At 35.3% G+C, this 26,450-nt stretch overlaps 2 protein-coding genes across 3 annotated transcripts in view; one reads left to right on the top strand and one right to left on the bottom strand.

Annotated features, from left to right (window-relative positions):
* Positions 1-12,675, bottom strand: part of ITPR2 (Inositol 1,4,5-trisphosphate receptor type 2) — a gene marked incomplete at both ends in the record, with an annotated part of 142,753 nt that extends 130,078 nt beyond the window's left edge. Inside the window, 8 exons of the mRNA XM_051219287.1 lie at positions 305-400; positions 1,824-1,970; positions 2,957-3,154; positions 5,130-5,288; positions 12,210-12,296; positions 12,331-12,365; positions 12,452-12,522; positions 12,563-12,675. Of these exons, the coding sequence (XP_051066000.1) occupies positions 305-400; positions 1,824-1,970; positions 2,957-3,154; positions 5,130-5,288; positions 12,210-12,296; positions 12,331-12,365; positions 12,452-12,522; positions 12,563-12,675 (906 nt within the window). The remainder of the gene's footprint in view (positions 1-304; positions 401-1,823; positions 1,971-2,956; positions 3,155-5,129; positions 5,289-12,209; positions 12,297-12,330; positions 12,366-12,451; positions 12,523-12,562) is intronic.
* An 8,417-nt stretch (positions 12,676-21,092) lies between these two features.
* The window catches only part of MORC2_1 (ATPase morc2), a 39,537-nt gene continuing 34,179 nt past the window's right edge, over positions 21,093-26,450 (top strand). The window contains exons 1-8 of one of the 2 annotated variants that reach the window (XM_051215491.1): positions 21,093-21,138; positions 21,188-21,280; positions 21,317-21,405; positions 21,441-21,509; positions 21,542-21,632; positions 21,673-21,781; positions 21,817-21,891; positions 21,924-22,156. In XM_051215491.1, coding sequence (XP_051065999.1) covers positions 21,219-21,280; positions 21,317-21,405; positions 21,441-21,509; positions 21,542-21,632; positions 21,673-21,781; positions 21,817-21,891; positions 21,924-22,156 — 728 coding nt within the window. In that variant the 5' untranslated portion in view covers positions 21,093-21,138; positions 21,188-21,218. Of the gene's footprint in view, positions 21,281-21,316; positions 21,406-21,440; positions 21,510-21,541; positions 21,633-21,672; positions 21,782-21,816; positions 21,892-21,923; positions 22,157-26,450 lie in introns of both variants that reach the window. The other variant, XM_051215490.1, reaches the window with a different exon arrangement.

The following is a 26,450-nucleotide window of genomic DNA, read 5'->3' as shown; positions in this document are numbered from 1 at the left end:
CCGTCAGGTGGCCCCAGCGACCATCAGTGATCCTCGTAGCTTATTATGTGTAGCTGCACTGGTTGAGGAATCAACGGTACTATCTGAGAGAGTTTAAATTTGTGACATAGTGGATGACTAGACTTGAACTTATTTAGTAGACAAAACTTAGCAGTTTTTCCTAGTCTCTTGTATTTTACTTGGTATGATTAATTTGGTTGATGACAACAATATTATTTCAGTTAGGGAAAGTAAGGGAGAAAATGTTTGATTTAATAATTTATTATGATTATTTATAATTTAATCAGCATCAGATAAGCTTTACCTTAGGACAGAGATATAGTCCAGTAATTAAATGTTTTAAACGAAATAAACTGTTCCAGTGTCCAGCTCCAGTACGCCTACAATCCGAATGAATTACCTAGTAAACGCAAACACAATTAGAAATGAAGCGAGGTTTTCTACAAAATATTAATTGATATTAATTTGATTGCGTCCAGCATATATTTAGACTCATACATTTATTGATCTCTCAAATGAACAAGACTGTACACAGAAAACAATCTACTTCCAGATACGTTTAAAACTCTATAAGCTACGTAAGACGAGTACACTTTTAGCAATACAATAATGATAGTCAGTATAATTACTGGTTGATAAGACCTATGAAATTTTCAAGGTCATTTTATTTAGAGTCGCTCATGCTCATGAATTGGGTAAGGTTACAACCATAGATGCTAACTGATATCTATAGTAAATGTACAATTTTTATCACACACATATATACCACCTACATTCTTCACTATCATCTAAACATGACCATTATTCATGTTGATCATCATTACAGAAATTACATTTTTCTGGCTGTCAGTTAGAACGAAACAATTAAATACATAGTTTTAGAGCCAGTATCTTTCGTTGCCTATAATCATTCTAAAACTTTGTCGCGTTCATCTTAATTTACCACATCTAAAGAGGAAATATATTTTGTATGTCGTTTACAAACTTTTAAACGGTTCACAAATACAGTGACATTTTTATGTAAACCCAGTAAATTAAGTATAACAGTAGACTTAAAACATTTTATGACATTACTACAAATAAGGATACATATTCGAAAACGATGCAGGACGTTAAAATCATTGAAAATTAAACGAAATGCGATTATTTACTCGGATACAAAAAAGATATATCAATCTACAATAATATTTGAGTATATAACTAAAAATTCGGCATTTGATAAGGAACCTTGAATAAATTTCTTGTTGTCTTATTATTCCCAGTTAGATACACCTTCCAGGTGCTAATGTTTTTCAGGAAACTTATTCCTAACATAATCATCTAATAGAACCACGACACAACCAACAATAGTACCAACGAATCTTTCACAATCGCTCTTCTATTAACAGAACTTAATATGTGTCATTTATGTTACGCATTAACTCGGTTACTTTACTTAGAAACTAGGCTCTGTAGCACACGATACCCTTAATAAAAGTATTCAGTGCCTTCTCAATAAGTCTGTAAACCGTCTCTTAGCAGTTGACAAGAAAATTTATTTTGTTTTTGACCAACGATGACACAATGTAAACTCCATGAGTATTCAATGAAATTATGAGGTGTCCCATTATTTTATACGCTAAAGCTGTAAGTCACAGAACTTCAAAATTTTAAAATGATGGTTTAAAACATGCTTTATGAATAATCCTGGTCGAATTCATGAAAACAATATATTTTCTGATATTGTGCTAACGAACGGAATATAACATTTCCTAATTAACAAATGTATGTTTTAAAACCTTCAATAAAAGGAAAAATTATAAAAATCATGTCAGCTAACTAACCTCAATCTCCCATAATGCTTTTGAACTTTTGGCTGTAGTGGTAGCTGCTCGAAATGTAGTACGCAAAAATACATGTAACTCATTTTCATATGCATCACAAGTGAGAAATTTTTCTGCTTCACTATGAAACAATCTAATGATATCACCCTAAAATTTAAATCAATTATATTCAAGTTTCACACTGATTACATCATAATGCAGTTAAGACAATATGATGATCCAATTCAATAATTATAAACAAAAGAACACTACAATACATTATCTTAAGTATGTGAATTCAGGAGAATATCTCTAGTTTACTTTGAAATTACACTAAAATCATTTGCTTAAGGAATTGTATTCAATAGAAAATTCTTCAATATTCAATAGAATGATCATAGAATCTCAATGATAATTAGTTGCCATAATACTGGTATTGATTAAAACTTATCCCTGTATGTAATATTACAAAGTAAGTTAAATTATTACATAATCCAATTTTATTATATCTTGATATTGTCAGATGAAATTCATTACAGTTTACAAATTAAACATATCTAACTGACTAATAATTAAAGTAGGCTATCATTTAACTTAATTATATATCTAGATTAAAGTTACTAGTTTTCAGATGTACAACAACAGGGAATCAATTTATGCAATAAAAATGAGCTGAAATAAGCATTTAAAAGAATATAAAATGAAATATGAAGAGTTACATTTAGAAACTTCAGAAAGTTACTTCATTTGTACTATTGATAACATTCATTAACTTCTAATATCCTTTGGATTATAATAAGTAATCTTCAAGATCTCTAAGTATCGAAACATAATAGTAAGTGATTTCATATCCACTACATACTTTGACTTTCAGAGACTTTTTAAGATCTAATTTTACAACATCTAATATTGTAAGATGGTGGACAAGATTTGTAGCTGATGGAGTTTTGTTCTGTGAGCTGGATGGTTTAGTTGTGGGACTTACATCGTTCTTCTGAACGACATCATCAGCACAAACTTCAGGCAGAAGTGAAGTGTTCGATGTCGTTCAGAAGAACGATGAAAGCTCAACAACCAAACCATGAAACAACAATTAATCCACCAAAAAAAAAGTGACAATAAGTAACTTAAATATAATAAACTGTAAACATTACCCCTTTCAATATATGATCTAAATTATCTTGATAACTTAAATAAAGATTAATTTGCCAGCTGGTATTATCATTATTAATTTCATGATGATTAATATCAGACATTAATTTATGCTGTTTAGTATTTGAATTAAGTTGTTTAATGTTCAATGCACAACCAGCACGACAGGCGAATAGAGTCACTTTATCCCCGATCACAACCTATGGAATATAATTTCAACAAAAAAACACAGTTCATTATTCAATTAACTTTTAAAACATGTAGATGTTTTGCATTATATAGTGAGGTTTATTATTGGGATTACTAGAATAAATGATCATTCTCAAGTTACTGTTAAGTCAGTCAGTCAGTAACAACATAGAACTTCGTACCTACGTACATCAGTCCGAGTTGCCATACAATATTAGCACACAAATACAATTGTCAGTCCAAATCCCATAGTGGTATAGGTAGTAAAAGTATAAGCAGTAATAGGAAACATTAGGGTTTGGAAATGTTATTCAAAGAGCATAATCCAGTGAAATAAATTTGGAAAGAGAAAAAAAGAAAGGGACATGAAGAGTCCAGAAGATTAGAACTTTGGAGAACACAAAGAGTGGATGCACTTGCTCCATTGCAAACAATTTTGAGCCATGTCATTCAACATCTCTAACCATCGGTTGCTATCATCTCGCGGATCCCAACCAGGTAGTCTGCACTAACCAACATGGCTCAGTCCACTTGTCAGTGACTTCATGGACTTGTGCCATGTTTTGGTCTGGCCGCACCTAGCTTTCTTCCAACCTACTCCTATATCACTGAACATCGCACGTCAAGGCAGTCGGTCGTTGGGCATACGTAACACGTGTCCCAGCCATCTCAACTGATGAAGTTTCACTACTTCATCAACTGATTTGCCATCCTTACCTAGTACCCGTTTCCTAACAACTGCATTACTTACTCGATGGTCCCAGGATATACGAGCAATGTTTCGAAGACACCTATGGTCGAATACTAGTAACCTATGAATATCCTTTACTCTTACCGGCCATGTTGCACTGTTAAGGGTTTATACGTTATATTGTTATCACACAAATATACACAAATAAAGCCCAAAATGGTTATCTATTACTTAACTTCTATCAAATAATACTTTTTTTGAAAACTTATATATTAAATTCTTGTTACTAAAACTTCACTTATTTAAAATGATTTACATGACCACTTGATATCATCTGAAGTCAGTTAAATAAATAAGGATTGATAATCGATTGTAAATAATGACTTTATTGTTAGGTTGTGGAATATCAATTACTGTTTCGTAAACTAATGTCTTGAAATTTAGAACTTAATGCTACAATGGAATAATGAATGAATAATTTTGACTAGTCACAATCAAAAACTACCTCTTGACATATTAACAAAATGATGTGAAAATCATGACAAAATAAATAAACTTCATTAAGGTTAGATACTAGTAAAAACAAACTTTTAAAATGGAACGTTCACACTCACTATTTGATCTTATTTCAATAGTCTTACTACTTAGTATCTATAATGACAGTTATTTTACTATTGTAATAGCAATTGAATTATAGTTTTAATTATTTTTTCCGGTTGACGTTTTTTTTCAACGAGTTAGTTTTCTACGGGACTGGATCGCTAACCCCATGCCTAATCCTCCTCCTCCTTTATTCTGGCTTAGGACCGGCAGTAGGCCCAGAGGGGTTCCAGGCGGAATAGCAATCACCATAAATGAATGATCGTGGTTAAATTTTCATACACGAACAGTCACTTTCGCTATAGTTTGTGTTTATTTTGCAAATTAAATTAATATTCCTTAGTATTTTCTTATTGAGTTTCCTTCTAAGTACATACATAGTAATTTGTTGAGATGATAAAAATAACAATTTTTTAACTTTATTTTATGACGACAATCTAAATTACTTAACCGATAACTGGGGAACTAAGAACAAATAAGAGTGGGAATAATTCAAGTTCTACTCATTAGAAATGTATGACACATAATGAAAATACATTTCAGACAATTTACATTTGATGAAGCTCATTAGAATCAGAAACGTCAGTTATCAAGCGACAAAATATCTGAATGGATAATTTTTCAAACAAATAAAAAAAGCCTACTGATTTAAATTCAATCAGAAAGATTGGTAATAGTTTCGTTTCTTAACTTACCGGATCACCTATTTGTTTGTGTTTATATGATGGTTGAATTATAAACCATGACTCATCACCTTGATATTCTTCCAATGTAAAACGTACAGAAGCATCTTTAAATTCAGGAGATAATTGCTTTTTAGCTCGAAGTATTTTATTCGACTTTACGTGAAGAAGCTAGAAATATTAAGAGAAAAAAAACTACCTTTCATGTCAACACTTTTAGTAAATTGTAGTGGGAAAATAATAAATTATCAATAACCATAACATTTGATTATATTGACTGTAAAATATTTAGGATTGAATTCATCAAACAGTATGGTCATAGAACGTAGCATGCTATAGCTTATTCTTTTCTACCTGATATGGTGAAGATGATGTGAGTTACTTCTGCTGTTACATCCCCTGATTCTAAAGTTTTCCTTGTCATGCTAGACAACATTGACGACACCGATTAAAGGAATTCATATGCTTTATTTATTCACAAGTTAATTACATTCCATTCACTTTACTCGACACAATGGTCTTCATTACTTGTTGCTTTGAAAGACAATTAATACACTGCTAAAAAATTGTATGTATAAGCAGATTTGTGAATAACAGTGTCAAGTTGTAGTTCTGTAAATCCGACATAATTCGTCATTGAAGTCCCCAAACATTACCAATATCCCTTTGGTTGGTATTTCGCTTCACTATGTGCAACAACAGACATTGAAAAGCAGCTTACTGTCAGTTTCAAGACTAGTTGTGTTACGACTTATTGACCCTATTTCTCCACCTCATTTCTGCATTAAAATACTGTATGCATATCTTCTGTTTGTGACTTCGGTTGTCATCACACCAAAAAAGATGTTAAAATCTATGTGTGAAAGACATGCATATAATGTGAACTAAACCTTTTTCCGATGAATAATTACGCTTAAGCGTCCAAGAGGGGTCACAGGATTAGTAAAACACCAATGTAAAATTTCTTGAATGTTCCTTTTCTAAACTGAACTAGCTATTAAATCTAAAAATGATAAATCATAACAACTTCTTTAACTTGAGTTGTTTACAAACATGATCTTCACATTATATCAGCATTTATTGCAAAACAGGCGTTTCAAATACCTATTGACTTGGCTAACTTCTATATCGTAGACTCTGAACATGATCAGCCGTTTCGTCGCAATAACACACATACTATCATGTATGATCTGGTTTTTGACTAATGAAGCGTTAAAACTAAATTACAGATGACCGAACATGGAAACGAACTAAACAAATGCCTTGCATGTGAATTACTATTTTAGTAACATAAGTGACGAGACCTCAAAAAAAGACAATCAACTTTAGAGTTTAAAACGTCAAATATTAGTCAAAATCAAGTTTGTGGATTAAGGAAACGACTGATATATATTTAATGATACAGTAAACATAATTGTATTGGTTTCTATTCATATTGGTATTTAGTCAATCTATTATTTAATTTCAAATATTTAAAGTGATTAAGAATATTAACTCCGGAAGTGTACACATCAATAAACCGGTCACACTTGTTAAAGAATTTCTGGCTTTATTACAAATGTGATTCATTTAAACCATCAGTCATCCTATTTCCAGTCTGTAGTTTCTATATTGTTGATTGTTTATATTCTTCATTCCTAACACTTGGTGAACATTCTTGTAACTACCAGTTAAAAAACTTCCGCCTCGTATTACATTCATTCTCCCTACCTTACAGATTCGTTCGTTGACTAAGAGAATTTCTAGTAACAAAAGGCGTCCAAGCTAAAGTAAACTAACTGAAGACTGAATACTACATGTATATTTAAAAATCCTATTATTTTACTTATGTTAAACTAAAGACAGTTAGATGAATTCACTACAACCTTAAATCTAAATGTAGATAGTAAGAGAATTAGGTCAATTTTATGGAGTGGGCTTGTTGTGCCGTTGAAAAGAATAATCATGAAGTGGACAAATACTAAAAACAGTGTCATAATCCTTCGAAGAGCAAGAGATAAATAACCTTACCTTCATAAAAATGTTAAACTACTTAGGTTTTTTTCTGCTGAAATTATTAAATTTATTAACTTTATGGTGTCATTCGACTGTAAACCTATGAATATAACAATCAACTAAATAAAGGTACGCATGATGAATAAACTTGTTTAAGTAAAATTCTTGCAATATGAGCGAATGATATGACGTATTAATTTTTATAAGCACTTCAATTTACTTTAGTAAGTAAGGTATAAGTTCCCCTACCCTTAGAAATAGAATTGTTTCAGTAAGATAGAATTCATCGTATGAAGTTAAGCGAACCTGGTTTTCTCATAGTTTGGGAAATCGTCATTGTAGATGTATGTAACTTTGATCCTTTAGATTATTCTAGAAGCATTCCGTTAAATTGTTCAATATTCAGTGTAAAGATATTGAGATTCAACTAATCTCAAAACAGTATAAATGGCATGGAAGATCAGTCGAGAGGTAGCTTAGTGGTTTAAGCGTTCATTTTAGGTGGTTGAAAGTAGCCAACAGTAAACCATGAACCTAGGTTTTGTGATTTTTGGAGCTCGTTAGTATGGCGTACCCGCAATCTCGAGAGAATTGGAAACTTTTGCCGGATTCGATCTCATGTAATCTAGTTTCACAACCTTAGAAACTACCACTGGGTTATTCTGGTAACAACTAACTCGCCGTAGAACCGGAGCATTCACAATTAATTTATCATCAAAGAGTGACTACTGTTATGATTGTCTAATCTTTTAGTATATTCTGTCGGCTTTGAGTGGAAATAATAAAAATATTTAAAACCTAATAATCCCAATTTTACACCGTTTTAACTAATTTCACCTAAGTATTTTTGTTTTATCGGAAAATTTCTTTGACAAAAACATTATATTTGATATGAAGTCGATCTGACGTAAAGGTGAACGATTGATAATATATACCATATGAGTAGACAATAACAAACTTGTAATTGGAACACCTCGTAACTTTACAGAACAGAGACAATCAGCTAATTACGGAACTATTTATTTCCAGTAAGATGAAGATAGTTAGAGAAAATAGGCCACTCATATGGTTAATAACTACAGTGAATTTCCCATAACCAAGAATAAAATCAGTTGCTTTTTGGAAGACTATGGCGCAATATTCTTTTAATACAAAACGGGTGATGAATTTGGATATTTTTGTGATATATTCAATGTTTCACAGTCAAAAAAATTCAGGTAGTACAGCTCTGAACTGTGAAGTTTCTGTTTATGACTAAATGTACATGATTAAAAAAATAAACTTCTCTTTTAGCTTAAAGCTTTATATCGAAAAGTGGATTGACAACTATTCTGAAAATTGAACCACATAAAACGCTTGTTACACTGACAGCATTGTGTAGTGTGACGCTACATTAGACGAGTATAAACCAATCAAACGAAAGGCAATACCGAAATCTTGATGCCAAGTTTACAGTTCATTTTTTCACCCTTATTATTTACATCGTGTTCTTACAAAATAAGTAAAACCTCTGATAAGTCCAGTAGTAAGGTGATAGTTAACTGGAGCTCATCTTTCTTATGATGTGTAAAATATTTTGTAGAAACCAATTACGACTGGAAACTAAACGGTAATGAATTAAAAATTAATTTTTGTGCATGGATATTAATGATGGATATAAAATAAGCCTCAAATCCTTCTGGGAGTGTATGTGTTTACATACTTGTCCTGAATGTATAATATAATAGCGGAACTTAAAAAAAGAAAAGTAAGATCAGAAAAAGCAAAACATTCGACTTGATGTCAACAACAAAGGTATAAATTTGCATTCATAATTACGCTATATAATAAAACTATTCAGTTACTACCCTGTTTACATAATGGCTGAGGGTGAAACCATTTTGTTAGTATGACAAAATATTTGGTTTCTTTCCGGTTAAGTTCAAACGTTATTAATTGGGCTAAACAGAGTAAAACAACAAAACCACGTAAATAAAGCTGGAATAGCAAATATTTTTTTCACCTGGTTCAAGTCCGTAAAGAGAACCAACTGTATGAAATAAGACTATCAGTGATCAAATGTAATACCTTCATTAAACGTTTCCACAAAACTTTTCCCTCAGAGTGATACAGAACGAGCAATAGATACATCTTTCTCAATGCACCGTTAAATACTAACAAATAAAGGCTATAACACCCAGTGAGAGGATAAAACAATATGACCACCTTATGAAAAACACAATCAAAGTGCTTCTAAATACTCATAGATAAAAACAAAGAAATAGCGATTAACTGTCTCAGTATGCTTCTACCCTCCTTCGCGTTTCAGTTGATAAAACGTGCACATGCTTTCCACCTCATAGTTAAACTCTACCCAAAATTACCCTAATTATCAATTAATTTAGTTAGTTTTGTAAAGCATTCGTGAAGCCAATGACCTACACAATCCCTTTAACCCAACTTAAACTCAGGGCATACTTCAGCAGCGCTCTAGTGAAATAAGTCGAAAGATATACGAATAAATGTCTAAGGACATCGTCTCTTAAAACAAATCCCGACTGCCATTTTGATCCAAAGTATAGGAGAAACTTGGCAATCACAAAAGCCTTAGGTTGTGAAAACCTTTGCAACACTAAATAAAAATTACGCATATCCAGCCACTTTTCTCGAAACCCTGGACTTAAAAGTATACTATATTTTGTATTCTGTAAACACATTTGTTCTCTTCGAATTAAATACCTCAAGGCCATATTTCGGTTGCGTTTGATATTTTACACTCTTTATCACTTCCCGTTTTGTTACTTTCCTCCCCCGCTAAATAAATGTAAAATGTGACAAGAGACACACATATGTGTTAGGTTCTACATTGAATATGACGACTTGACTGTCATGCTGCTTAATATCAAAACAACTAACTGACGGGAAAGAGTATTAAAATGAATATAAATGTAATGAACAAAGCATAGTTAAGTAAGGTTTTAGAAACTCAGAGGAAAAAAATAGTGAAACCATATTAGTCACTGCTTACACTCTTAATTTACGTTGGCTAAGCTCATTATTCACAGAGTTCCTAAGTTTCAAAAACCGTGATCGCGTAATCAGTAGCTATCTAGTATTTTTACACTAAAAACATCTAGCTTAACAAACACATGTAATGTTTTGGACTAATCAATTTTAGTATATTTGAATGAACACTGCACTCTCATAAAGAGGTTAATTTTCCATAGCTACATTAGCTAAAGTATTTTGTTTTATCGTTTTGATGCATAAACTGTGAGATCCCAAACATATTTTTATTAATAGCTAGTGTTTTTAAAATTTATATATATATATATATATATATATACATTTAGTTGTAGCGGGAACACAAGTTTCAACTTCTAAATTCAACTAGAAACGCATACAAGAACAAATAATCTTATGTAAACTTCGGGTTAGGAAATTCTCAGTAGAAAAATGTCAAGTACAGTGATTTAAAGAGCAGTAATACTAAGTTAGGAAACAGCAATACGAAGACAACATTTATTTAACACATAGAAATTTCGCTCAATACAAATAAATCAAACTTAGGACATACATGGCTTGTGTGTGTATGTCAGATGACTGGCTCGTTAACATTTATGCAAACACTATTTAATTGAACAGTTCATCATTTAAAAACATTTACTTGCTTTCTTATGCACTCATAACAGTTAGTAGCTTCATCAATCAACGAAACAGAGTGCTTTCATAGATTAGTTTTTCTTATCGGGCCTCTTAGCAATTAAATAATTGAAATTTTCTAATGAAGGCAACGCAACAGGCTATTAGGAACTCAAATCATACGGACACAAAAAACCGTCCACCAAGCTTTCAGATTATGCAAGGAAACGAAAACGTTGCGTCCTAGGCAAGTCTTACAATAAGTAGTATTTGTTCTTTACACCAAATAGACCAACTCGAGCTACCTTGAAACAACAAAGGGATTGAACCTGAAGGTACTTGGCAATAAACTTCAGAATGCACTTCGTTAATCAAACTTACAAAATAAAGGTACTTCTATATTTCTGTTCTGAAGAACAATTAAGCTTGACATACTGTTCTTTAAACTTAGTAACAAAATATGAATGACCCCAGATTATCGCAGGAGTTATCATATACTGTTCTCTCTGAAATTACACTTATTCGCACAGAATAGTCTAAATAACAAACAGCCTAAGTAACAAAAAGATATTGAATACTGATTACAAAATTATTAAAATCAAAGAAATAGACAAACAGCAAGAACCTTCAACTTCTAAAGGAAATAAATACAACTGAAAGTTCCTTCTGATTAAAGTATCACGAGTATATATATATATATATATATATATATATATATATATACCGATTTGGTTCACTTTTGTTAATCTAAGTCCTAGTGTAAATATAAAATTCATCTCATTTTCTAAACCATATCACTATGTTTGATGTCTCTTTACAAAAATAACCGAATATGCTATCACTATCAAACCATTAACCGAAACCTAAGACTTTTCTCTAGAGCTTTAAGTACTCAAAGCCGTCTTAATAACTACTCTGAACCTTATCTAACAAAGGCTCTATCACGTCACCATATATAAAGAGGGACATAACTCTTTTCGGACAAGTCCAGATATCAGTAACCATAGCAATACTTAGACTTAGAAATAAACCATACTCATCTCTCTTGGAAAAGCCATTACTAAAAAGGATAAAAGTGGCTACGACTACAATGTGCCACTCTAATTATCAGACCTCTATTTAAAAGAGTAATTATTAGACCTTAAAACTAAACCATAATTAACATGGTAACCGCCTCAAAAGCAGAACATGAAAGAGCATGTAATAAAACATTTTCGTGGTGAGTGTCCCAAAAACATAGAATCCACTGACCAAAGCGATAACATTTTAACCTCCCACAGATTTGTCTAAAGAATAACTCGACGTTTTTATTATTCCCAGTTTCCCTACTCTGCTTATCATTTTATTATTAGTTCCTTCATTACTCCGGACTTGTTAAGGATCGACTGAGTACTAAACGTCCCTTGCAATATAGACTCAGAAAATAAGGAACTAATAGTAAGTATCCCTGCTCAAAAAAACCTAAAAACTATTTACCTGGATAATGTTACCATAATAAACTACGGACTCTTGTAAACGTCTTTGTAATTTGTTGTCCTGCTCATTATCACCCCCAAACTCCTCCTGTCGTTGACTGTCAGACTGAAATTTAACCTACGATTAGTTTATCTGGTCGAAAACGCGTTTCATTTTCTAAACAATTTTCATTTAAGTACTTTTGCATAGCAAGTATAAAGAACCGACAATCTATCAAGTAAGTGACCAAAGCAACACTTTACCCCTTGTTAACGACGTTGAGAAATTTCCATCGCTATTGATCCGTGTTACGTTTGGTTTATTGCTGATTTGACTGGATTACTCACTAGTCAAAAACAAATCAAACAACTAACCCCTCCATACATAGCAATCCACCATCTTCATCGTTCGAATAAAATGTTACTTGATCTCCAAAGTGTAATAACTCGACGTTGTCTTCACTTTCAGTCCCAAAAATCATAAACATCAAACAGTTAAGAATTCGACGGACGTGTCTAAGGTGTTTTCGTGCTTGTTCATAAAGCCGCAACAATCAACAAAAAACAAATTTTCAATACACAATATTGTGTCACATGTGTGTATAAATTTATTAATTTCTTCCAGCTTCCTTCTTCATATCAACGACTAGTTTTGGATTTTGTCCAAAATCGATAACTAGGAGATTTTCTGGAAGTATGATTTCTATTTGTTTTGTTTGCAAATATAGCTTAGTTTGTCTGGAGTTTGTTTAAATTTCAGGACTAATTTACCTCAAGTTGTGTCACTGTAATTGATTTTATCACTTATAGTTAAAGAGAGTAGAAAAGATACAGAGAGGGCAGATTAAGAAGTGAGAAAACGTAGAAACATTAAAGTGGGAAACGATAATATGTTTTCTGGAAAAAAAACATGCAGTGGGAGAACGAGATACATTAGACAGAGGAAACCTGTATACAGGCAGATGTTAAACTGTCTGACCTCGTCTAAACCACCTTACCGGTGGTCAGGCTGCTAACTCAACTGAATAACAATTATAAGTCTACAGACTAGTTGCGTGAAGACAATGAGTCCCACTTTCATCCTATGACTCTCACTTTATCCAGCTTCAATCAACTCAACTCGTTACTCTATAACAAAAGTTGGCACCTATCAAGTTAGCCATTCCTCACCTCATAGCCTATACTCTTTAAACGGCAGGTTTATTTTTGCTATACATGACAATTTCTGTTGCACTTTAGGGCTTAAAAACTGATCAAACTTATCGAAATAGTTGAAGATGCCACAGGTACTTGAAGTTTGACAAAGCTTTAACCAGTGTCAACTCCTAATACGAATCTTACCAACCAAGTGAAATCAAAAGACAGAAGCGAGGAAGTTCGAAGGTATATTTGAGGATCGACTGATCTAGATTGGCTAGCGATTGTAAGGGATGTTGAGCAACGCGTTCCCACTCGTGATCTGGTGCGGATGCATGACCGAGCGCCTTCACCTAGATGAGTCCATTAAAACCAGTGCGGTTAGCATCCACTGTCGAAGACTTACAGGGATATTGGTTTTGGGAATTTATTTACCGCTACACAATCATTATATGCAAAGATGGATAGCGGCTAGCAGTGGAATACAGGACACACGTTTTGTCCTATTTGGGACTCTTTGTCTGGACGAATCGGCATCTCAAAGTTGATGCTCACTCTGGGGATCAAACCCAGTACCATTTGCTTCAAACGCCATCGCGCTAGTCAAGTGGATGGGAAATTTCAAACAAGCAACACTAAGTAATTTAAAACTTCACCCAATTGCACAAGCAAGTGGCAATAAGGACTCAGTAGTTAGATAGGTATCGCGACGGTGTTTAAAGCGAATGATACTGAGTTCAAGTCCCGGAGTGAATATCAACTCTGAGATGCACGCACGTCCATCCGACAAGTCCCAAATAGGACGAAACGCACATCCTGGATTCCACTACTGACCACTACCCATCTTTGCCCAGAATGCTTGTGAATTAAGGCTATATCGAGGCAGTCCGCACAGTATGCACACATGCCAACAAGGGACTAACCAATTGCAACTCTTAATATCAATAAGAAAATTCAAACAATGCCAAGTGAATCTACTGAAACAATGTTTATATCCACAAACATTGTTTTCGTACTCAACTGAACTTGGTCGGTTTGTTGAGTCATCTATTGGCAACAATTTCCGCCACGCATATTCCACACTCCGCGACACCAATGCACTTCCGTAAATGAGTATGCTTTTCAGAGGAAGTTCCTACTGCCTTTTACAAACTCCAGAATTTCAACAGACACCATTAATCGTCTTTTAAATCGTTGCTTAGGCCTTCCCCCAGCCCACAAGTAGACAGCTGGAAACATTATAAGCTCACAACACTAAACAGCATTAGCTTCTTCTCTAATGCAATTAGACAGATGACTCACTAATCTTATGGATGCTGATCTACTAAGGTTGATCATACAAAGCTGAAAATTGGTCATTAAGTCTTCCCCCCTGAGGTATGGAATGGGTGGCTTCATCCTACGCCATCCTTAGAACCTCAGATATTCAAAAGGGATATAAGGTTGCGATTTCTAGAAGCTTACACCTCCAGTGGATATATCCTTGACCATCAGTTGCACGTCGCAACGCAACTTCCATGAAGCGCGTGATACTGACTGGAACCATCTATATTCATATCTTATAAATTATCAACCCAGCTGAGTAATTTAATACAGTGGGTATTGTGTCATTTGTAACAATTTGATCTTACCTGTAAACTGGCATCCCTCATATAGCAAACCGTTTTATGAGAATAACTTATTGTTATTATCATTATTATTACTAATGAAGTTTCGTAACAAACCATTTCATCATCTAAGCGGATTATGTCAGGTTACTTCATCATTAACTATCAGGAGACACAATTACTTGTACAGAACATTGATTTTTTTACGGAAATAAGTTAAGCAATAGTTCGCACAATAATTATGAGAAAATAAAAGACTGATGATGTCACAGGTATTCAGTGTTTGACAACGCTTCTACCAGTAACACCTTCTAATATATTTCGTTCCCACCAAGAGAAATCAAAAGACAGAGTCGAGGAGATCGGAAGAGTATATTTGGCGATGACCAATATACCGGAGTTCTCTGATCTAATCTGGCTAGCGATTGCGGTTGATGTTGAGCACGGCGTTACCACACGTGATCTGGTGCAGATGCCTGACCGAGCGCCTTCAGCTAGATGAGTCCACTAAAACATATGGTCAGCATCCAATGTCGAAAACTTAGTGCTATTTATTTTGGGGATTTATTTACCGCTACAGATCACTCCCCCCCCCTAGTGGGGCAGTGACGACCCTAAAACGTGGCCAGCCAGAAGTTTAAACCCAACGAGTTTGTCGTTGGTAAACACTCTTCTGATAGCTTACTAAATTTAGCAGCGTCTGGTCGTCTTTCCTTACTATATGGGACGGAGGTACAACATAGTAAAAAAAGAAAATGTACAATGAAAATTTCGGATCCTCATAAACGTCATCGTTCTTTTCCAGCCGTCCTGGAAAAGAAAAAAGAAAATGTAAGTGCATGTCGAAAATACACTCGTATGTGCGTAAAAGCACAATGTCGGCGGAAAAAAAATGGAAAATAAACTCATGAACACGTAATAGCGTTAAAAAAATGGGTTTTTTTTTGTTTTGTTTTTTTAAATAGAAATAAAAATATATAAGCATATTAAAATTGTTTTTTTTTAAAAAAAAAAATTTAAAATTTCGAGAAGTGCCTTACGTGCAATAGTCGTTTAAATGTTCTGGAAATCTCACCCTTCTTCCAGAACGCGTCGTTTTAAGTTTATTTTCGGATACTGTCGAAGTATCATCGTGTGTGTTGGTTGTCGGATGAGGTATTATAAGTGTCGGAGTCGTGTCGTTCTATTGTACCGAAGGAAAATCCACGTAGATAGGATTTCCTTCTAAATACGCTGCTTTTAAGCGATCGATACTGATGCTATCGTTGGTTCCGTTCTTATCGACTATATAGTACTTAGATTCACGTTGAAGAACTTTGAAGGGTCCTTCGTATGCTGATTCGAATGGTCGTCGATGCGAGTCTCGACGAATGAAAACGTGTGTACTATATCGTAAGCCAGGTTGAACGAAAACATCAGTTGATTGAGGTCGAGTGGAAGCAGGTTTAACTGAACGCATTGCGTTTGTAAGCCTGTTCGTGTAGGAGGTTAGATCCATGTTCATTGAAGAGGATGAAGGATCCACGAATTCTCCTGGAAGTCGAAGTGTCGTTCCATAAACGAGTTGAGCCGCAGTGTATCCAATGTCAGCTTTCACTGCATTGCGGATACCTAGTAAGACGAGTGGAAGAGCGTCGGTCCATTGTGAAACGTTTGCAGCTGATAGCGAAGCTTTCAGTTGTCGGTGAAAACGTTCTACCAACCTGTTTGCTTGTGGATGGTAGGCGGTCGTTCGGAAGCGAGTGATTCCTAAAAGTGTGGTCAGACGACGGAAAAGATCAGACTCAAACTGACGTCCGCGGTCTGTAGTGATGGTTGAAGGGCAACCGAAGTTTGCTATCCATCGTTCGACGAAGGTGCGGGCCACTGTTTCAGCAGTGATGTCCTTAATAGGTACTGCTTCTGGCCATCGAGTGAAACGGTCAACGCAGGTTAAGAGATAAGAGTATCCATTTGAATCTGGTAAAGGTCCTACCAAATCCAAATGAACATGGTCGAAACGAGCATCGGGAGTTTTAAACGAGCCTAAGGGACATTTATTGTGTCTGATAACCTTAGATTTTTGGCAGCTTACACAGGAGCGTGCCCACTCCCTCACGTCTTTATTCATTCCAGGCCAGCAAAACCGTTCTGCTATAAGCTTGATGGTTGCACGAACACCTGGATGCGAAAGTTTGTGCAATGTGTTGAAGACATTGCGTCGATAATGTTTCGCCAATGATGATGTCACAGGTATTCAGTGTTTGACAACGCTTCTACCAGTAACACCTTCTAATATATTTCGTTCCCACCAAGAGAAATCAAAAGACAGAGTCGAGGAGATCGGAAGAGTATATTTGGCGATGACCAATATACCGGAGTTCTCTGATCTAATCTGGCTAGCGATTGCGGTTGATGTTGAGCATGGCGTTACCACACGTGATCTGGTGCAGATGCCTGACCGAGCGCCTTCAGCTAGATGAGTCCACTAAAACATATGGTCAGCATCCAATGTCGAAAACTTAGTGCTATTTATTTTGGGGATTTATTTACCGCTACAAGACCAATATCCAGGGGAGGATCGCATACATATCTTGTAAAGAGTAAGCCAAGGCTTTATTTTTAAGGGAATTTTTGTTATGAAACCAATTAGCTATCTGGATTAAAAATAATAAAGAAGGCATGTTCCTCAAATTTTAGGTTTCCTGTATAAATAATACCTGGATCGTGTGCTGATTTGAGTGTTTGTACTCTACTTTTATTTAAGTAACGTCGTGGTTAATGGAAATGTTTTCCAAAAGGTATGGTATCACATTTTTTTAGGTTAAATGGTAATTGCAATTTTTCTCTCCAAAGAGTTAGGTTATTGAAGTCACTTTGAATTCCATTATCTCGATGTTCGGCTGGGTCTATCGTCAACCAAGCACATTAATAGGTGAAATATCAGTATTATTAGAGGCGTTCACAATAGCACCATGCCTTACATTCCCCATGTGGTGAGAAAGGTTCTCTATTCCTGTTGATACTGAAGCAGACGTTAGCTAACTCCGCACGGTCTTTAGTAACTATCGTTAGGAGACAGTGTTCATCAAAAGAAAAGCACATGCATCCCAACGTGTGTTTACTTAAGCCAACACTTCGGACTTTTATTATTGTGAACTTTTCAGTGTTTATCATTGTCATGGATCTACTGGAGTATGACAACTTACTTGTCAACCTAAGCGAAGTAAGTTTAGTAGATGAGATATGTTGTGCAACATACTTAAGACATTGAGACGATATGGTTACTTCATAAACTGGCGGTCTTTACATGTAGAAGTTACGTAGCGAAGTCCCATCACGCTTTACAGCTGCTTCTAGCTGTAACTACAGAGTTGTCAATTACACGTTGTAATGATGATCATGAATTTCCTTTTTAAAGTCGAGACAGTTAGACTAATTCAATTCCTTGGAAGTATTTGGACGAACATATGGTAGACAATACAGTCGTGATAAGATGGGATAATCGTTAAATCCTCTATAACGACCTATAGGTTGACAACCATCTCTGTTCTTTTTATAGATCATATCCAACGGAGATTGTCTTTGACTATTAGTCCTAAATGCAGGATATGGTCGAATTCTTTTCTCATTTTTATTGCCATATTGGGAGCTAATCTAGCTCCGTTCTAGAATTCAGGCTGTCCCACTGTAGTGATGTAATATGTAACATTGGTGGGTAAATATGACAATTTCTACAATAATTTACTGGGTTTAGGATATTTATTTAGTGTTACGTCCAAGTTTTGTTCTCGTCCGTTATTGAGGCACAGTTAATTGATCAACTCGTAACCTACGACTCCAAATAACAAAAGTACCATATTCCAATTCAAGCGCAAGAGTTTATCCGTAATTTACAAGTACTTAACCCAACTATGTCGTTCTTATAATATTTATAACAATCGCAAAACAAACCTTCATTTTTCGGGTCCCCAGAGCAAAACTTCTAAATTACCAAACCAAAAACAGAGTGAAACCAAAATATCCGAGGTCAGGTATAAACAGAAAGTTCGAAATTTGAGCAAAACAAATACATCCAAAACACAAAGAAAGTGTTATTATTACAAAGGTAAATTTTCCAATCTTTTGGTTATTTAGACGTACAATTTTATGAAACTTTTCTCTTTTAAGGCATTCAAACTAGTACACTTCATATGATTTAATGAAAGTTCCTTGAGCGTTGCATGAGGGAGTGAAATAGACGTATCTAGGAGCGCCAAAGTTCTGAGTAAGTTGAAGGCATCGTTTCTAATCAAGGCAAGGAAATGAGCCAAAATTTTAAACCTTTCTATGTAACCTTCGGAAGCTTCAGAACTTGAATGTATATCCAACCGTTCAACCACAGGCTCCATCACGACGCCAGCGTGATGAATAGAAGTATTTTAATTATTGTAATAACTAGTAATTCTCGAAATAGTGCAACTGAAGCTAGACAGAACTGAATGAGCACAAATGAATGTATTGTGTTTGGAATTCGTAATAAGCGGGTAATCAAGTACAAAAGAAACATTGGTTTGTACAAATAATACAGTGTAATGATCCAAATCTCTGTGAATCGAACAATCAGCTATCTGTCTAGACAAGCTTTCCTATAAGGTAGGTGTCTCCCAAAAATGTGTACAACCAATCAAATCAGTAATCATCGATGAAGAACAGGATCACTCGATATGACCACCAGAAATCAAAACTACGTAAAATGAAGATAAATCAGCAATCAAAAACGCCTAGGAATATCTGGGAGTTGATCACAATTCGGAAAATATAGACGCGAGCGAGACCGTGGGTTTTGAGTTCGAATCCTACGAGCTGGTTCGTGGATGCGAACTGCTGACGAGTCACATACCAGAACGAAACGGCTGTCCAATGTTTCCAGATTTTTTATGGTAGTCTAGCTTCAATTGACTTATGAACTCAACTATTAAGATATCAATAAAGATCGAGAAAACAAAAGGCAGATAAAATATATGTGGATACAGAAAGCAATGGAGGACGCGTTACATGGAAAAAGAGAAACAAGGAAAGGCTGACGCAAATAATGTGATGATGAAGTGACTTTCTCACACTCGACCATCAACATGCCAGAGCGTCTTGCAATCGGAATCACTGCTCTATATTCACGGAGTAGAACAGGATAGGTTGTGAAAGAAGTTTTCATTATAATTGGCTCACAAGTGTATTATCACGACAAGAGAGGAAATATATGCAAAAATGTAAAACAACCAAAATCAACATATATCAGTAGAAATTATATAGAGTTATATAGGATATAAAATTAAAGAATTTTCTCCGGAATATTAAATGGTACGGTGGACAATTGAGATTCTATGGATAGGACGGAATGAAATGATCGTGGTTTCCATACCTTAGCAGTAACACTTAAAACTAACAAAGCACTATACGGATTTATACGTATCACCCTCATCAAGTCTCCCAATTTCGTGAAGAACGGGGTTTAGGGTAACTTATATAACTGTAATCAGTAGAGCATATAAAGGGGGGGGAATTCCACTTTAAATTTTTATTAAACATAAACGACCCAGAAGGGACTAAAAAATTGTGATGTGATTATGAGCTTGTTTAAAAGGGAACTCCGTGACTAACCGCAGTAAACTTCATTTAAAGTAATTTTACCCAGTTCTGTCACGTTCAGTCACCTTATTAACTGGTTATTGGAACAAACTCATAGGTTACCAATTTTTAGAATCTCATGGTCAGCTTAATCCTTGAAGTAAGAATCACGACAACCGTGGAGCACCAGCACATAAAAGCATCTCAGTTTTTCATTTAAATTTTATACGTAATACATAACACACCAGAAATATGAATCCAAACAACGATCCGATGTCTTTAATATTTTTGAGGAGGTTCAAAAATAAAGACTCAGTGGTAAAATGACTCTTTGGTTCTTTATGAAAGTTGAGGTTGAAATGACCCGAATTTTAAGGCCAGCATGCTCAAGAGTGATAGGTAAAATACAGTTCTAGGAATCGCGAAAATTTGTGTAGTCTTTTGACCTCCTTTCGTAGCTTCTGAAGGTCGAATTATCAACATATCGTCAGTTTCACTAAATAAAATATTCCCTAATGCTAACCGTTTGGCTATAAAACCAAAATCACTATTAGAGAAGGGATTTTGTTTTAGCTAGTCTTTGAAAATTTGGCGTCCTTATCGAACGTCTTTGGTCTTGGGGTATGTTGTTGCCTAACGTTGTCATTTGTTGTCTGTTGACAACTCCCAGAATTAACACCATTTAATTGTAGGACTGTCTTATGGAGACATATTCTCAACTAAATCGTGCTCAGCTCAGTTATGACTATCTCCATACCAACTCGTAATTTCATCTCGAAATAACTGGATTTATTTTTAGAACGACACATGAATTCCTTTTCGGTGCTATTGCGGAACTTATTGATAATGCACGTGATGCTGGAGCAACAGAGTTGGACATATTCACAAGTGAGCTTTGAGTCTTCTTATTAGTAAAATTGCAGTTAAAGACAGCTCTGTGCGTGGTAACTTTCTTCTCTGCTTTGCAGACAACGGCTGCGGTATGACACCAGGTTAGTACAATTATTTTGTTTATTAGCCTAAGATGATGTGAAAAATGTCATAATTTTCGGGAAGTCTTTAAAGAAGTGTGAGGATACTGCCGCTATTGGTATGTATGGAAACGGCTTGAAATCGTAGGTTTGATAATAGTAATTATCCTACTATCTTTTATAGTGGTTCTATGCGCATTGGAAACGACTTGGTTTTGTTTACTAAAAAGGATGGTATTTACACCTGTCTATTCTTATCAAGGACTTTTCATGAAGAAGAAAAACTTGATGAGGTTATACTTTGACTCTTAATATTCATGTCTTGTAGGTAGTTGTCCCAATGCCCTCTTTTAGAGGTCCTGAGAAGACCCCTATCGCAGAGACTCCCGAGGATAAGAAAAAAGTAGGTTTGTTTTGTTCATAATGTTTCCTTAGCATGACCTCGAAATGCATTTAATCCTGAAGTACTCACCATTCCGCTGCCTAAAGGATTTCTATGCACAGTTCGATAAACTTAAAGAGAGTTCAGGAACCGTTGTGATTATATATAACATGAAACTTCTTGATCATGGAGGACCTGAATTGGATGTCACTACGAACCCACGTGACATTCTACTTAGTCCGGGACCAGAACAAGAAGAAACCGTTGAGCCTGATGCTGAGGTTATGTAAGTAGAATATTCTTTTTCTCTTCTTAACAACTTGTATTTTACAAATGATCATTCGGTTGTTTGACCAGTCAAAGCGTAACCTGATATACGGACTGCCAATAAATGCTAGGTAAGGCTTGAAAATGTCCAATAAATGCAAACAGTCTGATCGTTCTGGCTGTACATTCTCAGAACCCAAATTTATTTGAAGGGAACTAACAATGTGGCTCTAAAATACTGGTATTATAATTCCCTGGGTTTTATCCCTGTCAGTAATTAACTCTTCTTGTATACCATTTCCTTCCACTCATTTTCAATCGTGTTAAAATGGTATGCCAACCCCAACCATTATACTTGCGTGCTAATTTGCACTAGGTTTTCATTTTCGGAGGCGTCAACGAATCAAGTTTAAGTATGGGTTACACGTACTTAGTGTTGTGTTGTAAGAGGGGTTGTTAACAGTGGATATTAGCATTGACTCATGATTTTGTTAAATCACACTAGAGCTCGATTAGTAATTTTGTATCAAAGCTAGCTCTCTTCTTCATGTCCTGTCTAGTTTATGAGGACCTACGTTTTCAATCTAAAGTGACTCATAGAGTGTAACCACTCGTGTATTGAAAATTTCCAAATGTATCTGCCGGAATAGACTTTATCATCTGAGTTAACCGTAGTTATCACTTCCTGTAGCCATAGTATTAATAGGTGTGTGATCCAAATTCTCGAAAGTAAATCTGTATATCAGTTGGACTATCTAATCAGTTAACACACTGTTACTTTTTGCTTATCATCTGAAAGCAACTAAACGATATCTCTCCACCGTGAATAATATGAAAACTCAACCGTTCATATTACCCATTAAGTTATTGTTTTTTCCTTCTAACAAGCGGAAAATATTATACACGAACTTTTTTAATTTTCCTTTTTGCTGAACAATTAGAGGGTAAGTTTTAGATTTCATGTGCTTGATCTACGTTTTCCGTGTAAGTTTCAGTGTTACACCTGTTGTCATGTTTTTTTTTCTTTATTTTCTCACTGGGAATTGATTACTAATGGTACTGACATTAAAACTTCCTATTCCTCATAACTTATGAATTATGAAAATAAAAACGAGTAGAATAAGCTTTAGACACGAATTAATCTCTCTGAGGCCATTGTTTCTTGGTTTTTTCGTTTAGACAACTGTAAACTCACGTGGCTAAGAATCTAAACAGTACAATGTCACTGGTTGCAATAACCTTACGTTTTTGCTTTTTTTTTCATTCCCACCACTTGCATGTCTACTAGAATATAGACGTCATTTAAAATGATCTCAGTGGTTATATCGAAAAGCAATACCAACCCATAAGATAACCGTCTGTCTCTGAGTTAGCGGGTAAAACTAGGCTCTTTGGTGTCAAACAGTAAAAATTAGCTGCAAATCTCCCAAAAACTGATCATGATTTAAATTCTCTCAACACTCTCCCCGGATTCTTGTTATTCTCTAAAATTGTTATGTGCGTATAGTTCCAACGGAAAATTATGATAGGAGTAAATCATAAAAATAACTGGAAAACGGTTGCGTTTAAGTAAGACTCATATTGTTTTCTGAAACAATAGTTTTGGCTAAAAATTGTAAACTACCTAACATGGGGCAACTGTTATAAATTTTCCTGAAGTGTTCAATTTCAGGCAGATAAAATCACCTCTCACTTTACTCGACCAAATTTTTTTATGATCAAACGAAATCTATCAAACATATCTAATACCCTCTTCACATTTTCTGCTGCCTTTCGAAGGTTTTCTCATTTCAGTTGCTATGAATTCTGTCTGTACAATCTAAACTAGTTATAATTCAGAGGTTATGTGTAGATTGTTTAATCTGGCATGTTTCCTGATTAATTTTACTGATGATTTTAATAGACACTTAAGTTCACCGGGAGAAATTTTAGTTTCAGTAATTACCAATAATCTAAACATCAGGAATTCAAACTTTGGTGTCGTTCCGTTGATAAGTAATAAAAGAAATGTGTAATTGTTAAGGAAAAATTATTAAAATTTCTGAATCCAAACTTTTCATGTATGGGTATTACTTCGTAAGCTCCATTTTTATCGTTTGACCCAAGTATGACATTTAAAACAGTGAGCTATACTACTTGTCCACATCATAAAGCTGGTGTAACGTCCATTTAAAGATAACATCTATCTTCTAAATATGGCTTTTATGTTTTCAAATAGTTGTACTCGTATTTCAGAGATCTTTGGCGCCAGAATATAGTCCAAAAAGATAGGATACATTTCTGAGGTAGAACGTATAAAGTAGTAAAGAAAAACACGTGACCTAAGTACCCCACTAATGAACTGTAGGACTCTTCAAAATCCGGTTCATCACATGACAAATACACGTTATTTGAACATAAAAACGTTTTATCCCTTTTAAATTTCATAGAAAGGACAAATCAAGCTTACATTCTCTCTAAAAAAAAGGCAACTTCTTATTTCATCCGTTTCTTTACAGTTGTATCGCTCTTGTCTCGATTTCTATTGAATATTATACTCCTCTTCCTTACGTCCCGTTTTTTTCATTAATTTCCTCAGAATGTGTGATGTCACAACTTGAACTGACCCAAATGTACCTGGTCTTAAATTAACTAGAACTGGTTTTAATAAGTCTGGTATATTGTAAGTTTAAAGCTATAGGAGCAAAATAAATAAAGACAGAAGAGAAACACTCACTGTTTATAGTTTGCTAGCTGCTTCGTGAATGTCATTAACATAAAACTTAAAACTTACTTACGCCTGTTACTCCTCGTGAAGGAGCATAGGCCAACCACCAGCATTCTCCATCCAACCCTGTCCTGGCCAATCCTTTCTAGCTCCGTCCAGTTGTAATTCATCGTTTTCATATCTGCTTCTATTATCCGACGCAATGTGTTCTTTGGCCTTCCTCTTCTCCGCTTCCCTTCAGGATTCCAAGTTAGGGCTTGCCTCGTGATGCAGTTTGACGATTTGCGTAATGTATGTCCTATCCATTTCCATCGTCTTTTCCTAATTTCTTCTTCAGCTGGAAGCCGGTTTGTTCTCTCCCACAGAAGGCTATTGCTGATGGTATCCGGCCAATGGATGTTGAGTATCTTGCGTAGACAGCTATTTATAAGTACTTGTACTTTCTTGATTGTGGTTGTTGTAGTTCTCCAAGTTTCAGCTCCATACAGTAGAACTGCCTTGACGTTCGTATTGAAGATTCTTACTTTGATATTGGTTAAAAGTTGTTTTGAGTCCCATATGTTCTTCAATTGTAGGAAAGCGGCCCTTGCTTTGCCGATCCTCGCCTTTACGTCTGCATCAGATCCTCCTTGTTCATCGATTATGCTTCCCAGGTATGTGAAGGACTCTACATCTTCCAGAGTTTCGCCATCAAGTGTGATTGGATTGCTGTTCTCCGCTTTGAATTTGAGGACCTTAGTTTCCCCTTTGTGTATGCTGAGGCCTACTGATGCAGAGACTGCTGCTACACTGGCTGTCTTCATCTGCATCTGTTCGTGTGTACGTGATAGGAGGGCTAGGTCATCTGCGAAGTCCAAATCGTCTAATTGATTCTGAGCTGTCCATTGTATTCCGTGTTTTCCTTCAGATGTCGAGGTCTTCATAATCCAGTCGACCACCAGAAGAAAGAGGAAGGGAGAGAGTAAACAGCCTTGTCTGACTCCGGTCCTTACTTGGAATGCATCTGTCAGCTGTCCTCCATGCACTACTTTGCACTGTAGTCCGTCGTATGAGTTCCGGATAATATTGACAATCTTCTCAGGAACTCCGTAGTGTCGAGGAAGTTTCCATAATGTCCTCCTATCTACACTGTCGAATGCCTTTTCATAATCAATGAAGTTGATGTACAGTGACGAGTTCCACTCAACTGATTGTTCGACGATGATCCGTAGTGTTGCAATTTGGTCTGTGCACGACCGATCCTTACGGAATCCAGCTTGTTGATCTCGAAGTTGGGCGTCTACTGCATCCTTCATCCGGTTCAGCAACACTCTGTTGAAGACTTTCCCTGGTATTGACAATAGTGTTATGCCTCTGTAGTTTTCACATTTGCTCAGATCTCCTTTGGAATCTTGACGAGGTGTCCTTCTTTCCAGTCCATCGGCACTTGTTCCTCCTCCCAAATCTTTTTGAATAGAAGATAAAGCATGCTTGTGGTTGCTTCGATGTCTGATTTCAGTGCTTCAGCTGGTATGTTGTCGGGTCCCGCTGCTTTCCCGTTCTTGATTTGTCTGACGGCCATTCTGATTTCTTCCGTAGTTGGTGGATTAACATCTATAGGAAGATC

Source organism: Schistosoma haematobium, chromosome 4 (genome assembly GCF_000699445.3).
Source record: "Schistosoma haematobium chromosome 4, whole genome shotgun sequence".
Lineage (NCBI taxonomy): Eukaryota > Metazoa > Platyhelminthes > Trematoda > Strigeidida > Schistosomatidae > Schistosoma > Schistosoma haematobium.
Note: the sequence above shows the minus strand (reverse complement) of the source record. Positions and strands in the feature narration are given on the sequence as shown.